Source organism: Carettochelys insculpta, chromosome 1, assembly GCF_033958435.1.
Source record: "Carettochelys insculpta isolate YL-2023 chromosome 1, ASM3395843v1, whole genome shotgun sequence".
NCBI lineage: Eukaryota > Metazoa > Chordata > Testudines > Carettochelyidae > Carettochelys > Carettochelys insculpta.
In genome coordinates this window covers 288,058,119-288,073,132 of record NC_134137.1, presented here as the reverse complement: position 1 = coordinate 288,073,132, position 15,014 = coordinate 288,058,119, and the positions used below count along the sequence as shown (strand labels likewise).

At 42.0% G+C, this 15,014-nt stretch overlaps 1 protein-coding gene across 1 annotated transcript in view; it reads left to right on the top strand.

Moving 5' to 3' along the window:
• ANO4 (anoctamin 4) overlaps positions 1 to 15,014 on the top strand; it is a 194,252-nt gene that overhangs the window by 158,561 nt on the left and 20,677 nt on the right. Inside the window, exons 23-25 of the mRNA XM_074983973.1 lie at positions 2,059 to 2,201; positions 6,334 to 6,486; positions 11,057 to 11,204. Of these exons, the coding sequence (XP_074840074.1) occupies positions 2,059 to 2,201; positions 6,334 to 6,486; positions 11,057 to 11,204 (444 nt within the window). The remainder of the gene's footprint in view (positions 1 to 2,058; positions 2,202 to 6,333; positions 6,487 to 11,056; positions 11,205 to 15,014) is intronic.

Sequence of the window (15,014 nt, the reverse complement as noted above, 5' to 3'; positions counted from 1 at the left end):
GCATATGCACGGCATGGGAAACCACAGCTATAGAAGAATCTCCAAGCCCTGGCGCAAGGCCACACCAATGCCCAGAATAGAGCACCCACGGGGACACGCATCTCAAAGAACCAGTAACTTCCTCTTCTCTTTCCACTCCCTTCCTCATTTCTCATTTTTGACAATCTAGTTGAATCTTTCTGCCAGCCATTAAGGAGCACCATGAAGGCTATTGAAAAGCAGAGTAGGAGATTACAGAAGCAGTGAGAAGGAGATGGGAGAAGACCAGTTTTCAAAGGATGAGAGATGTAATAGAAATAATGTCTGCTTTACATAAAGTTGAGGACTGTTAACCAGAGTAATTGATGATGGGATTGTTTGTTTGGATTGGCTCACCAATTGAATTTAAAGATTAAAGGTTCACACCTTTTTCTTTGGTCAACTTTTGTCTAGAGAGAACACACTCTGGATTTGAGGTGGTTCTCAGTAGCCCTAGTGATTATCCAGGCAACACTGTTTAGCAGCACTTATGGTTTGTTTGTTTTTTAGCAGCATGATGGTATCAATTAATAAGTAAACACCCAGACACAGCAGATACAAACTGAATGGTGTTGAGTTACAGAGTTAGTATCTGCTTATAAACAAAATTCACTTGATTGAGGATTCTAATATAGCCTGTTCACTAACTGCACTTTTGGTTTATACTTACGCTATGAGAGAAAATCCAATACTTACTACCTCCTCAGAGTTCTCAGAGTCAATACCCACTCCACTCCACGGCTGGTGAGGGGAGATATGACAGTACTAAGCAAGAGCAGAGTGAAAGCGACTTTAAAGATTGAAAGAGATTGGTACCAAGATAGATACAGAGATAGAAGAATGTGCTCAACAGCACGGGTCCATTCCGTCCCAGGTGTCGGATGCACGCCTTTGCCACATATGATGAGGTGTTATGTGGGCCATTTGCATCACTATGCTTAAACTTCCTCAATACCAAATTAGGCATCCCTTCCTTCAGAATTTCTGAGGTACCCAGATCTGATTGGTGAAATTAATTTAGGGTCCCTTTTTTTGACTATGCCCCTATGCACAAGGTGTGATGCCAGTCCTCGTGAGCAAATTCCAAGAAGAGATCAAGACAGCACCACAAAATAACATTATCTGACCTTTGGCCATACTCTTTGAGTTACCGGGGTGATGGCCTTCACACCTTCCTGGCAATAGCTGGTGGGAGCAGGGGCAGGTTTGAGCATAAAATGAGATGGAAGATTGACACAAACATATTGGTCTTCGCCAGTGCATACTAATTTGACCTGCGTTTACCATAAACAGGGAAATAGGGGAGACAAAAGAAAAATCCCTTTGCAAAAATCCCCTTCTTGCAGACCCCTTGGCCAGTTATTTGTGGTTGCTGCTGAAGAGGACAGAGAAAAAAATAGGTCTGCCCTTTGGCCTAGATTAACTAGACAACAATTCAGTGCTTTTTTCCTAGGAAAAAATGGAGCTGGAACTCAAGCCCCATCCCTCACCCCACACGACTATTTTGAAGTCTGGAAGAGTTTCTGCTGGACTCTGAATCACGTGGCCATATGCTAGTGAGGCATGGGAAATTACATCCGTGCCTCATTCAGATTTTCTGGGCTGCTCATTACCATGCCCCTTCCATAGGGAGGGGCCATGTGTAGAAGCAACATTCGTGTTTTGTACTACCAGACACATCTGTTACTAACATCAAGCTCTCCCGCACATGGATACGTTCGGTTTATAAAATACATTATCCAGCCCAGTTTCTTCCTGATGACTAATGGCTAATCAAACTAAATGTGCTACTCAGTCCTCTAATACAGCTAACACCCAGAGAATGGAAAGAGAAAGGAATGGTTCCATGTATCTTCAGAATCTCACCTCCCTGTGTTACTAATTGGGGAAATGGTAGCTAATAGCCAGCCCTTTACTAAGATTCTTCCGCATGCAGTTTGTGCATGCATGCTAGACTCCCGTGTAGTCACTTAGCCAGTGTTAAGGCTTCTAATTTAGAATGCTAAATAACCAATAAATGGGTGTTTACACTTTATGCAGGTTAATTCAGAACTGGTGGACCAGGAGAAAATTGCGACAGGAACATGGTACACAGAGAAAAGCAAGCTTCCCACAGTGGGAAAAGGACTATAATCTTCAGCCTATGAATGCTTATGGACTCTTTGATGAATACCTAGAAATGAGTATGAAAATATTCTGATTTTACTTTGTTATGCTACATTTTAATGTTATGTTTTTAAGCCCAGGGGGCTGATTGGCTTATTTAGAAACTCCCGTTATATGAAACTAGAGATGGCAGAACCATTTCCATTCCTGCAATTTCGGTGAGGAATGGGAGTGAGTTGTTAAGCATCAAATCAAGGCAATATTTCTAACGTGGTGCAGGAAACTCCCATCTGTGAAATATTTTATCTGATTAGCTGCTTTCATGGGTAGAGGGATATTTTCTAAATTGCAGCCTCAAACTTCTTACTTCCTAAACTGTTTGGTTTCTTGTGTCATTATTATTTCTTATAAAGCAAATTCCACTGAACTCTGATAAAGTCTTAGTGTCAAAGCACTTATTTGCAGATACCTGGCTAGTGGCTGTATGATGGTTATATTTAAAATATACAAATATGTACTCACACAAAAGAGCTTACTTCCACGAAATACTGCTTCCGCTGGAGAGGGGAAACCAAACGTAACAAGAATGAAGACAAAGGATTTTTGCCTTACTTGTCTGTGTTGCACATGTACTGAATAAAGCCCTCTCTGGTACAATTCTGTTTAACTTAAGGGAAGCTGTGGAAGCTCAGCTACTTTGAGAAACAGGACCTAAAGAAATAACAAGCAGTCCTGTAGCACCTTAGAGACTAACACATTTATTAAGTCAAGAGTTTTCGTGACGTAGACCCACTTCTTCACATGATTGGAGTCAGAAAAAAAGTAGAGTCCAGTGTTTATATAGCAGGGAACAATGGGGTGTTGGGTGGGGCTGGGGGGAAGGGTTACCTATCTCTAGTAGGACCAGTTGATGACGCAAATTGAATAGGATGTGTCCCGTTCCTGTGACTATCACGGGTGGAGAATTTGCCCTTGTAATGCATAAGATAACTGATATCTCTGTTAAGACAGAGATTAAATGTCAAATTTCCAAATGAATTCCAGTTCAAATGTCTACCTCTGTAATCTGGCAGCACAATTATTTTGTAGAAGAATGCCTACTTTTAAATCCCTAATTGAATGTCCAGGGAGGTTAAAGTGTTCACCTCTAGGTTTATGTGTATTCCAATTCCTGATGTTTCATTTACATCCATTCATCATTAGGCCTGGAGACTGTCTGGTTTGTCCAGCGTACAAGGCAGACGGGCAGTGCTGGCACGTGAATGGCATATATCACATTAGAGGATGTGCAGGTGTGTATGGCTAAAGTGGTTATGTCCAGCAAGAGTATCACTTGTATAGATTTGTGGACAGAGTTGGCAACAGAGTTTGTTATATGGATAGGTTCCTGGGTTAGTGTTTCTGTGGTGTGATATATGCTTGCTGGTGAGTATTTTCTTGAGGGTGTGAGGCTGTCTGTAGGAAAGGACCGGCCTGTTACTCAGGGATCATGTTCCAGTATGGGTTGTAGGTTATCAATGATGCACTGGAGGTTTTTAATCTGGGGGCTATAGGTGATGACAAATGATGTTCTGTTATTTTTCTTGTTGGGATACCATCAGAGGACCTAACCACAAATGCATTAGAGAGAAGGTCAGTTCAAATTAGGGAGGTGTGGAGGCAACATTTTGAAAGCGAGAATCAGTAATGTATATATCTGTGATTTGGTGCTGTTAATGTTACATTATGGCTACGTCTACATTTGCCCCCTTCTTTGAAGAGGACATGATAATCAAGCTGATGGGAGATTACTAATAAAGTGCTGTGCTGCATATGCAGTACTTTATTAGGCTAATTTCCCACCCCTCCCCAGCAATTTGAAAGGGTCAAACTACAAAGTGCTGGCGTGCTGTGTAGCCACGGGCATTTTGAACTGCGCGCACTCCTTCAAGTGCCTTTACTCCCCACTTCGAAGTTGCCTCAGGGGCCAATTAGCCTAATATGCATCACAGCACTTCAGCCTGATTTCCACACCCCCTTTGAAGAAGAGAGCACATGTAGATGTAGCCTATGTCTAGTTTGCCTAGGAAGAAATGATGAAACTGTTGGTACATATTTTGTTAGTGCCTTCTATCTCAATCTACAGGGGAAAAGAAGGTTTGTTGATTAAAACTATTGCTTTTATTAAATAAGAAACATCTCTCTCTCTCTCTCTCTCTCACACACACACACACACACACACACACACACACACACACACACACACACACACACACACACACACACACACACAAAGACACTTGGTGACAAAGGCATTACCTGGGAAGGGCAGACTGACGTAGCCATCTAAGGAAATGAAGTGAAAGGGAAACCGAGGACTAGAAGAACTGTGTGGGCAGAGTAGGGCGGGAGAGGGCATGTGAAAGTGTTCTGAAAGTGCTGCGTGAGAGGGCAGGCATGCATCTGCTCAGGCAGCAACAATATTAAGGTCTTGAGCATCTGTATTTGCTTTCCCTTGACTTTAATTATCTGCTCAAAAGTGTCCTTTACAAACAAACTGCTGATTTTCTTCTCTGCACGGCCTTTCTGTTTGCCTCCACTCCTTGTGTTCCCTTTCATGCTCCTCAGCTAACATCATATATGCCATCATGTGCCAACAATGCCCAGATGCTTTGTATATTGGACAGACTTCTAACTCCCTTAGAAAAAGAGTTAATGGGCACAAAACAGGCATCAAAACACTCCAGATCCACAAACCAGCTAGTCAACATTTTAATGGAATGGGCCATTCTGTCAATGACTTAAGAGTATGTGTGTTACTGAAAAAAAATGTTCGCATCGCTATTCAAAGGGAAACAGCTGAGCTGTCTTTTATATTCAAATTCTGCACATTAACATGTGGTTTGAATTGGAATGGGAATTTTCTGAGTCACTATAGGGGCTCATCTGCATACTTGGCTCAATCTAATTCTTGACCTTCCCCCCCACCCCTCCACTCTCTGATTTGCTCACCCTGATTATCTTTTTCTGATTTGTCCTCCTTGCTTAGTGTTTTTGGTTCTCTGTGCCTTAAATATTGAGTCTGTTCTGGTCTGGCTATGGTCTGAAGAAGTGGGTCTGTCCCACGAAAGCTCACCTAATAAATTATTTTGCTAGTCTTTAAAGTGCTACTTGACTGCTTTTTGTTTTGATAAGGTGATATATGCTATCATATGCCAGCAAAACCCCTCTGCCATGTACATTGGACAAACTGGACACTCGCTGCACCAAAAGATGAATGGATATAGATCCAACATCAGGAGCTAGAATACATATAAACCTCTCGGGGAACACTTTAGCCTCCTTGACAGTCAAAAAAGGATTTAAAAGTAGCCGTTCTTCTACAGAAGCATTTTACCACAAGATTGCAGAGGGAGACATCTGAATTGGAATTCATTCGCAAATTTGACACTGTTAAATTAGGCCTTAACAGGGAATTCAATTATCTTGAATAGTAACAGAGAGGAAGGTGTGCTAGTCTATACACTGTCAAAACAAAAAGCAGTCAAGTAGCACTTTAAAGACTAGCAAAATAGTTTATTAGGTGAGCTTTCGTAGGACAGACCCACTTCTTCAGACCATAGCCAGACCAGAATCTTGTGCATTACAAGGGCAGTTTCCCCAACTTTGATATTTACAGGAATAGGCCACATCCCATTTAAATTAATTTGCTTCTTCTAGTGCTCCTATTATTGACAAGTAACCCCCATTTTTTCCTCCACCTCCACCCGCACTATATAAACTCCATATTCTAATTGTCTAATCCAAGTCTGAGGAAATGGATCTGAGCCTCAAAAGCTGATTACACAATAAATAAATTTGTTAGTCTTTAAGGTGCTGCAGAACTGGTTGTTATCCAGCAAAGACACTTACCTGGTGTGTGTGGGTTGTTTCTGAAGGCCACATCTGCCAAAGTACAAGGAACAATGCACAGAAGAATGAGTATTAAGAGTGTGCAGAAGACAAATTCATTCTCTAAGCTCCCAGGAAATCCCAATATTTGTTCTTTCACCTTTGGTCTGCTCATTTGGAAACAGAACAGGTGTACTTGTGCCACTAGTGTATCATGCTAATGTGATATTTCATAATGAGCAAGGTTACTAGCTATATGACATCATGGTAGGCTTAGCATTTAGGATAAGCCCTTGAAAGTGAATATTGAAAACACTAACCTTTTATTTCCTTTCCCAGTTCTTCAGTTTGGATTCACAACCATCTTTGTAGCAGCTTTTCCACTGGCACCACTTCTGGCATTACTTAACAATATTATTGAAATCCGGCTTGATGCATACAAATTTGTCACACAGTGGAGGAGGCCATTAGCCTCAAGAGCCAAAGATATCGGTGAGCTGTTTGTGCGTACTTTTAAACACAAGTCATTGATCACTTGATGAAACCAATGATTTTAAAGTTACAAATCTTTAATGGTTCCTATTTTGTTTTTAGGAAGAAGGGTTCTTTCGAAGGTGGGGCTTACTTTTGAAAGAGCCGCATCTACACTGCTTTTCTTCTTTTGAAAGAAACATATGCAAATGAGGTGCTAGATATGTAAACCTGTACCTCATCTGCATTTTTGATTTCCCTTATTTGCATGCCTCTTTTGAAAAAGGAATGCAAGTGTGGACACAGCCTTGATGAATAAGTTATCAGTCCAGATTTTTAAATGAAACATTCAGTGATCTCCACTGGATTTTCTTTTAGCGGATGCACTTTATTAATAGGAAGTGCAGCTGCTCATTTTTTGTATACAATAATAAGATAGAGCAATTTTTAAAATGATGCAAACTTAAGCAAATTCCATTTTTGGAAAGCTTTGCGCACTTTCATTTCACTCAGCCAAAGGTAGGTTTCCCTTTGAGTAGGGAGACAACTAGCCTCCTGTCCACAAAGGTCCTTTGAAGTGCTAAGAATGTTGCTGGTTTTCCAGGACTGTCTAAAGAATAACTCCACCTACTGTCTCCTTGGAGTAGCTAATCTCTGACTGGTTGGTAAGAACAAAGGGCAGCAATGCAATAGTGAAAAATTATCTTTTCACATTTTTATTATTCAGTTGTTTAACAAGAGGTCCTGTAGCACCTTATAGACTAACTGATATTTTGGCTAAAAATATCTGTTAGTCTATAAGGTGCGACGGGACTTCTTAGTTATTTTTGCAGATACACACTACCACAGCTACCCCTCTGCTACTTGTCAATTTTTTTAATCATTTAAAAAATGGAATTTAAAGAATAATGATTTAGGAAGATTGAAATATCCATTGAGGACCAGATTTTGGTCCCCTTAATCACAATAAATATCATCTTTCTCCAGTCTCAGATCAGCAAAGTATTTAAGTATGTGCTCAAGTGCTTTGCTGAATCGGGGCCTCTGTGAGCTTCACTGGGACTGCTAGCAGAGTACGATGTAGCTCAGCCTGGGCAAAAGTATAGGACCTGGCCCTTTGAGCACTCAGTCTTCAATGTGAGACTGTGAAACCAATCCTAAGTGACCATACAAGGGACTTTCAGTTACCAGTTTCTTAGTGGGGGGTGGCTCTCTAATGAAGGATAAGCAAAACTGCAGTTGTAGCATTTAGGGATATTTTGGATTTGTTCTTAAATTAAGTTACCTATGAAGAATTATCTCATATGGGTTTCAGTGTATTTTACTATCTGAGAATTCATGGATTGTCTTGTTATCTTTTGGGGAATGTTGTACTGATGTGTTCCTCTAGTTACGGTCTGGTCCATGATTCTTATTACTCTTAAATATTTTTCCTATAAGACCTAATAAAAAGCCAACAGAATAGATTTGTGAACTTGGCCTATATGTTCATTTGTTGTGGGGGTCACGGAAATCTGTGGCAGTACATTCGAGTCAGAAGGGAAAGAAGCCTCAGTTTAAATAGTTCTCTGCATCAGTGGTTTTCAACCTACTTACTATGTACACAGCTTTCTATGGCTATGTCTAGATTTCATGGATTTGTCAACAGAATTTTTTGTCGGAAGATACCTTCCAACAAAACTTCTGTTGACAGATCATGGCCAAACTGCCAAGTGGATCACAAGAGATTGCCAAGGTGTTGTGTCAACAGCTGAGCAAGACCGATCCACTCTTGACAGAGAGCAGCCGGACTGCCCAGCCACTCTGTCAACAAAACAGCCAACCAGAAGCAAAGCAAACAGGGCTGCCTGGTGTTCGGGAAGCCCGGTCTGATGACAGAGGGCCCTCTGGAATGTCCAGACCTGTTTTCTGTCAACAGGGCTACGTCTACACGTGCAGCCAACATCGAAATAGCTTATTTCGATGTTGCGACATCGAAATAGTCTATTTCGATGAATAACGTCTACACGTCCTCCAGGGCCGGCAACGTCGATGTTCAACTTCGACGTTGCTCAGCCCAACATTGAAATAGGTGCAGCGAGGGAACGTCTACACGTCAAAGTAGCACTCATCAAAATAGGGATGCCAGGCACAGCTGCAGACAGGGTCACAGGGCAGACTCAACAGCAAGCCGCTCCCTTAAAGGGCCCCTCCCAGACACAGTTGCACTAAACAACACAAGATACACAGAGCTGACAACTGGTTGCAGACCCTGTGCCTGCAGCATAGATCCCCAGCTGCCGCAGAAGCAGCCAGAAGCCCTGGGCTAAGGGCTGCTGCCCACAGTGACCATAGAGCCCCGCAGGGGCTGGAGAGAGAGCATCTCTCAACCCCCCAGCTGATGGCCGCCATGGAGGACCCAGCAATTTCGACGTTGCGGGACGCGGATCGTCTACACTGTCCCTACTTCGACGTTGAACGTCGAAGTAGGGCGCTATTCCTATCTCCTCATGAGGTTAGCGGCTTCGACGTCTCGCCGCCTAACGTCGAAGTTAACTTCAAAATAGCGCCCGATGCGTGTAGACGTGACGGGCGCTATTTCGAAGTTGGTGCCGCTACTTCGAAGTAGCGTGCACGTGTAGACGCAGCCCAGATGTGTTACGCCTCGTTGGGGGTGGGGTACAGCTGTTGACAAAATGCCTTGGGAATCTGGATGCTCCATGGGTTTGGTCGGCAAAAAGGTCGTTTTGCCAAGAAAACCCTCTAGTGTAAACATAGCGTATAAGTTTTGTGGGCTACATCCACACAATATATATACTACCTGTTTCACCTTGAAGATGTCACATGGGCTGTAAATATGTGCTGATTGGGCCATAGGTTGAGAATCACTGTTTTGCACTCGTACCCTGTCTGGATCTCTGCAAGATTAAACAAAGTCACAAATAGGACAGGGACAAAAAGGAGATTTGTTTTTTATTTTTGAAAGTTAAGCAAAAATGAGAAAACAACACAGCACGTGCAAGGGTATAGTTTTTTTCTTCAGTTCTCAAACTATCTTTTGTTGAAAAAGATCGTAAAGTCATATCCATCATTTTAGCCCGTTGACCTGTCCTCTGCGGTTTGCACTAGCTTCCCATAGATTATGGAACTCAATTTAATATCTTCTGTCTAAGGTGTTCAGTAGCCTGGGCCCAGCATATATCAAAGATCACCTAAAGCTCCAAAATGAGGACCAAGATCAACACTTCCACTATTCAGGAACATGGCACTTTCCACCACATGGGCTAAGGTTGTCTGTGTGAAGGCAGAGGTTTCTCTGGCACTCGTCTGAAACTGTGGAATGAATTCCAGCAAAAGCCATGAACCATCACAGATCTCATCACCACCTTCCACTTCAGGGGTCAGGCAGACTTCTTCAACCTGCCTTCTCTAAATGCCTAGCAGTGTGTACCTATGTATGCATATAAACACAAAAGTTAGTAAAATCAAAACAAAACAGCCCAAACTATTTTACCAGAACACTGTGTTGCGGACATAATTCTCCTTCTGAGGCAAGGATGGGAGCACGAACCACAATGGACAGCTTCTGGTTGAAATTTTTCAATCAAAAGTGTTTTGTGACCCCAAAATGGGTTTTTGACTAAGTTAATTTTTCATGGAAAAAACAAGTACTCGGAAAGCTCAGTGTTCATTTTCTCCTGAAGCCAAACAAACAAAATAAAACCCAAAACATTTTCCTTGAGAAATCCATGACAGTGTCTCACTGGAGTTGTAGTTTGGATGCTTCATGGTCTTTTCCCTAGGCATACATCTCCCATGATACATCACAGCCAGGACTTCCATAGAAGACAAAAGGACCTCGCAGCACAGGAGTACTTTGCTGCTTAGTGACTGCTTTTTAAAAGTATTGTAGAGACAGTGACTTAGCATCCTTGCAGTCAGCTCCCACCCCTGCCCCTCAGTGCCTTCAGTCCACCAGCAGACCCACTGACCAACTCCTCCCACCCCTCCCAGCATCTTCTGCACATTGTGGGAACAGCAGGGGTGGGAAGTGGGATCTTAGAGAGAGACTGGATGGGGGATGAGGTGAAGTGAGGGCCTGAAGCAGAGGGGGAGGGGTGGACTACCCTCTGTTTAGAAAGGAAGTTGCACCTCTGTGAGCAATGACACCTGTCTTCCATGATAGTCATGAAAACTCAAAAAGTTATATCAGTGTTCTTGGCTAAGATTCATACCTTCACCATCCAGGCACAATGGAGGTACATGGTGTCTCAGCTGGCAATATGCATGCTTATTTGTTGTGAAAGCATTTAGCCTGCTCACCAGTTAGAAGACCTTATTCTAGTGCTATGCAATGATGGGTTGATTCTGGCAGTCTGCATATTGTTACCAGTACCATTGCTTGCTCAAGAAATACTCCAGCATTATCTAGTCCTAGACCCAACTGCTATCTTACGATCAAATCCACATGTTGATGTTTGTGTAGCTCAGAAAAGAACATGGTAAATGACTGAGCTAGGAAAGGCCAAGAATCCCCAGGCATGTTGAAGGCAATATTTAAATTACTTTGATAATTGTCTCCCCTGAAACTAATCCAGTATTTCTTTTGTAGGAATCTGGTATGGAATTCTGGAAGGCATTGGAATTCTCTCTGTTATCACTAATGCATTTGTTGTAGCTGTGACTTCAGATTTCATCCCTCGACTCGTTTATGCATATAAATATGGACCTTGTGCAGGCCAAGGAGAAGCTGGACAAAAGTAGGCTTTCTTTAGAAAATGTTACTGTGCATGAAAATCACTGTTTCCTTGAAACATAAATAACATTACTAGCTCTATATTTACAGGTTGCACTAACCAGAATGTATTCCAGATTGCATTACCATAGTAATTGATACTTTGAGTATCAATAATACAACCTATGCGTAGCTGGGATTTATGATCTTAACTCAGAGAAAAAAATTCTGGATCAGTTATAGAATAATCATGCTTTTGTCATTACTGATATACTGGTCACCAGCTGGTGTGCATTATAAACTTGCAGTCAAAGGGGAGATATTGATTTTCACCAGGTGAGGAGCTGGCCCTTCATGTTTAACTAATTCACTAAACCTCTTTATTCTGAGAAAGGATTTTACAACTGTTAATCATATAATCATAGACTCATAGAACTGCAGGGAACCTCAAGAGGCCATCAAGCCCAGTCCCCTGCAGTCATGGCAGGACCAAATGCTACCTAGACAATCCCTGCCAGATGTTTGTCTATCCTGCTCTTTATAATCTCCAATAATGGTGATTCCACAGCCTCCCTAGGCAATTTATTCCAGTGCTTAACAACCCTCACAGTTAAGAAGTTTTTCTTAATGTCCAACCTAAACCTCCCTGGCTGCAATTTAAGACCATTGGTTCATGTCCTGTCCTCAGAGATTAAGGAGAATAATTTTTCTCCTTCCTCCTTATAACCACCTGTGAGGTCCTTGAAAGCTGTTATCATGTCCCATCTAAATCTTCTCTTTTCCAGACTAAACAAACTTAGTTCTTTCAGTCTTCCCTCATAAGTCATGTTTTCTAGATCTTTGATCATTTTTATTGCCCTTCTCTGGACCATCTCCAATTTTTCCACATCCTTCCTGAAATGTGGTACCCAGAACTGGACATAGTACTCCAGTTGAGGCCTAACCAGTGCAGAGCTGAGTACAAGAATTACTTTTCCATATCTGCTGACAACACTCCAGCTAATGCCTCCGAGAATAATGTTTGGTATTTGTGCAACAATGTTACACTGTTGACTCACTACGACCAACCCCTACATCCTTTTCTGCAGTACTCCTTCCTATGCAGTCATTTTCTTTTTTGTATTGAAAGTATTCTTAAGTTGAATTCTTATTCTTATTGAATTCCATCTTGATTCTTCAGATCATTTCTCAAGTTTATCCAGATCATTTTGAATTGCAACCCTACCCTTTTTTTCCTGATCTTTCTTTTAAATTCTCATTGTCCCAGTTTACTTTTATCAGAATTTTCCAGGTAGGAAGAAGTAGGTCTGTCCCATGAAAGTTCATCAGCTAATAAATCTTTTTGTTAGTCTTTAAAGTGCTACAGGACTGCTGTTTTATTTTCCTATCTTCCAAAGTATTTGTAACCCTTTCCAGCTTGGCATCATCTACAAACCACCCTCTGTGGCATTATCTAAATCATGAATGAAGATAGTGAACATAACTGGACCCATAACTGATCCCTGCAGGAGATGGTATGCCCTTCCAGCATAACAGTAAACCATTGATAATTATCTGACAAGATGGATCACAGTGATCCCCTTGAGACTGTCAGTCTGATCATACCATTGAGCCCACCTATGTGCCCTCTATGGTGCTTCACCACCCTGTCACTCTGGGCCAGAAGCTCTGGTCTCCAACAGCAAAGACACAGAGTTGGGATAGCAGACACTAACCAGTGTAACACAGATACTGATAATATCTCAACTGTAGTAACAGAGAGTAAGCTGTGCTAGTCCCACTAAAGTTCACCTAATAAACTATTTTGCTAGTCTTTAAAGTGCTACTTGACTGCTTTTTGTTTTGATCTCAACTGTAGAAGTGCTCAGTGACAGTGATTTGACAGCACCCAAAAGAACAGCCCCCTAAAGGGAATAAAACCCCAGATACATCTGTTTTATTCTGTATAAAAGTTTTACAAAGGAAAGCTCTTAAGTTTCCCCCTTTATCAATGAAAAATGATGTGCCCAATGGTTTCCCTCTCCCCCACACCAGGTAATAATTATTAATTTACAATGAGTTTGATTATAAATAAAAGTGATTTTGTTAAATATAAAATGTAGATTTAAGTGGTTCCAAGTTAAAACAATCAAATCAAAGTACTTTATTAAGTTAAAATAAAAATAAAAGTATGCCCACTCAGTCTAATACACTAAGGCTATGTCTACACTTTCCCCCTTCTTCGAAGAGGGCATGATAATCAGCCTGATCGGAGAATACTAATAAAGTGAATGAATAAATTGGGGGATAGGGCCAAAAGAAATCTGATGCTGTTCAACAAGGAGAAATTCAGAGTCCTGCACTTGGGACAGAAGAATCCCAAGCATTGTTACAGGCTGAGGACCGACTGGCTAAGCAGCAGTACAGCAAGGGACGTAGGAGTTATGACGAATTAAAGGCTGGATATGAGTAAACAGTGTGCCCTTGTAGCCAAGAAGGCTAATGACATACTAGGGTGCATTAGGAGGAGCATTTCAAGAAGATATAGAGAAGTTGTTGTTCCCCTCTATTCAGCACTGGTGAGGCCACATCTGGAATATTGTGTCCAGTTTTGGGCCTCCTAGTGTGGATGTGCTGAAGCAGGTTCAGCGGAGGGCAACAAAATGATTAAGGGGCTGGAGCACATGACCTATGAGGAGAGGCTGAGGGCTTGGGCTTGTTTAGTTTGCAGAAGAGAAGACTTAGGGGTGATTTAATAGCAGCCTTCAACTTCCTGAAGGGGAGCTCTAAAGAGGAGGGTGAGATACTGTTCTCAGTGGTGTCAGATGGCAGAACAAGGAGAAATGGTCTGAAGTTACAGAGGGTGAGGTGTAGGTTGGATATGAGGAAAAACTAGTTCACCAGGAGGGTGGTGAAGCACTGGAATGTGTTGCATAGAGAGGTGGTGGATTCTCCGTCCCTCAAGGTTTTTAAGTCCCGGCTTGACAAGGTCCTGTCTGGGATGATTTAGTAGGGGTTGATCCTGCCTGAAGCAGGGGCTGGACTAGATGACCTCCTGAGGTCCCTTCCAGCCCGATGATTTTATTATTCTAAGAGCTGCGATGAATATGGAGCACTTCATTAGTCTAATTCTCCCCACGGCAACTTCTAAGTGCCAGCATGCTGTGTAGCTGTGGGCACTTCAAAGTGCCTTTGCTCCCAAAAATTTGGGAGAGTAAAGGCACTTTGAAGTAGCACAGGCACTTCAAAGTGCCCGCAGCTACACAGCATGCTGGCACTTTGAAGTTGCCGTGGGGAGAATTAACCTAATGAAGTGCTGAATATTTATCATAGCACTTCATTAGTATTCTGCAATCAGGCTGATTACCATGCCCCTTTCGAAGAAGGGGATAAGTGTAGACGTAGCCACAGAGAAATTGTTACAAATCATGATTTCTAACTCTAGTCCTTATTTCCAGTAAAGTCTTTCAGGCCAAAGTTGATCTTTTTTCCCGACCTGGGTCCACCCAGTTGCTTCTTCCCCTTGTTAGAGTTCTTTATTTCCAGGTCTCTTCATGTGTCCTCGTGTGATGGGGAACAGACTGTGAAGCCAATTGAAGACAATCATTATTTGCCCCTCTCCTCCCTTAAATAAAACCCCAAAGCAGGAATCCTTTGTTTCAGTCTTCCCCAGAATACTACAAAATTCAAGATGGATTCCAGCACCAGGTGGCATGCTCACCTATCTTTGTAGGACCAACCATAATCCAGGCTTACCAGAAAAACAAGACCATTCATAGATCATTGCCTTGAAGACTGGGTCATTAAGTTCCTTAACTACCACTAATGGCTTTTACTAAAAGACCTAGATTAATAA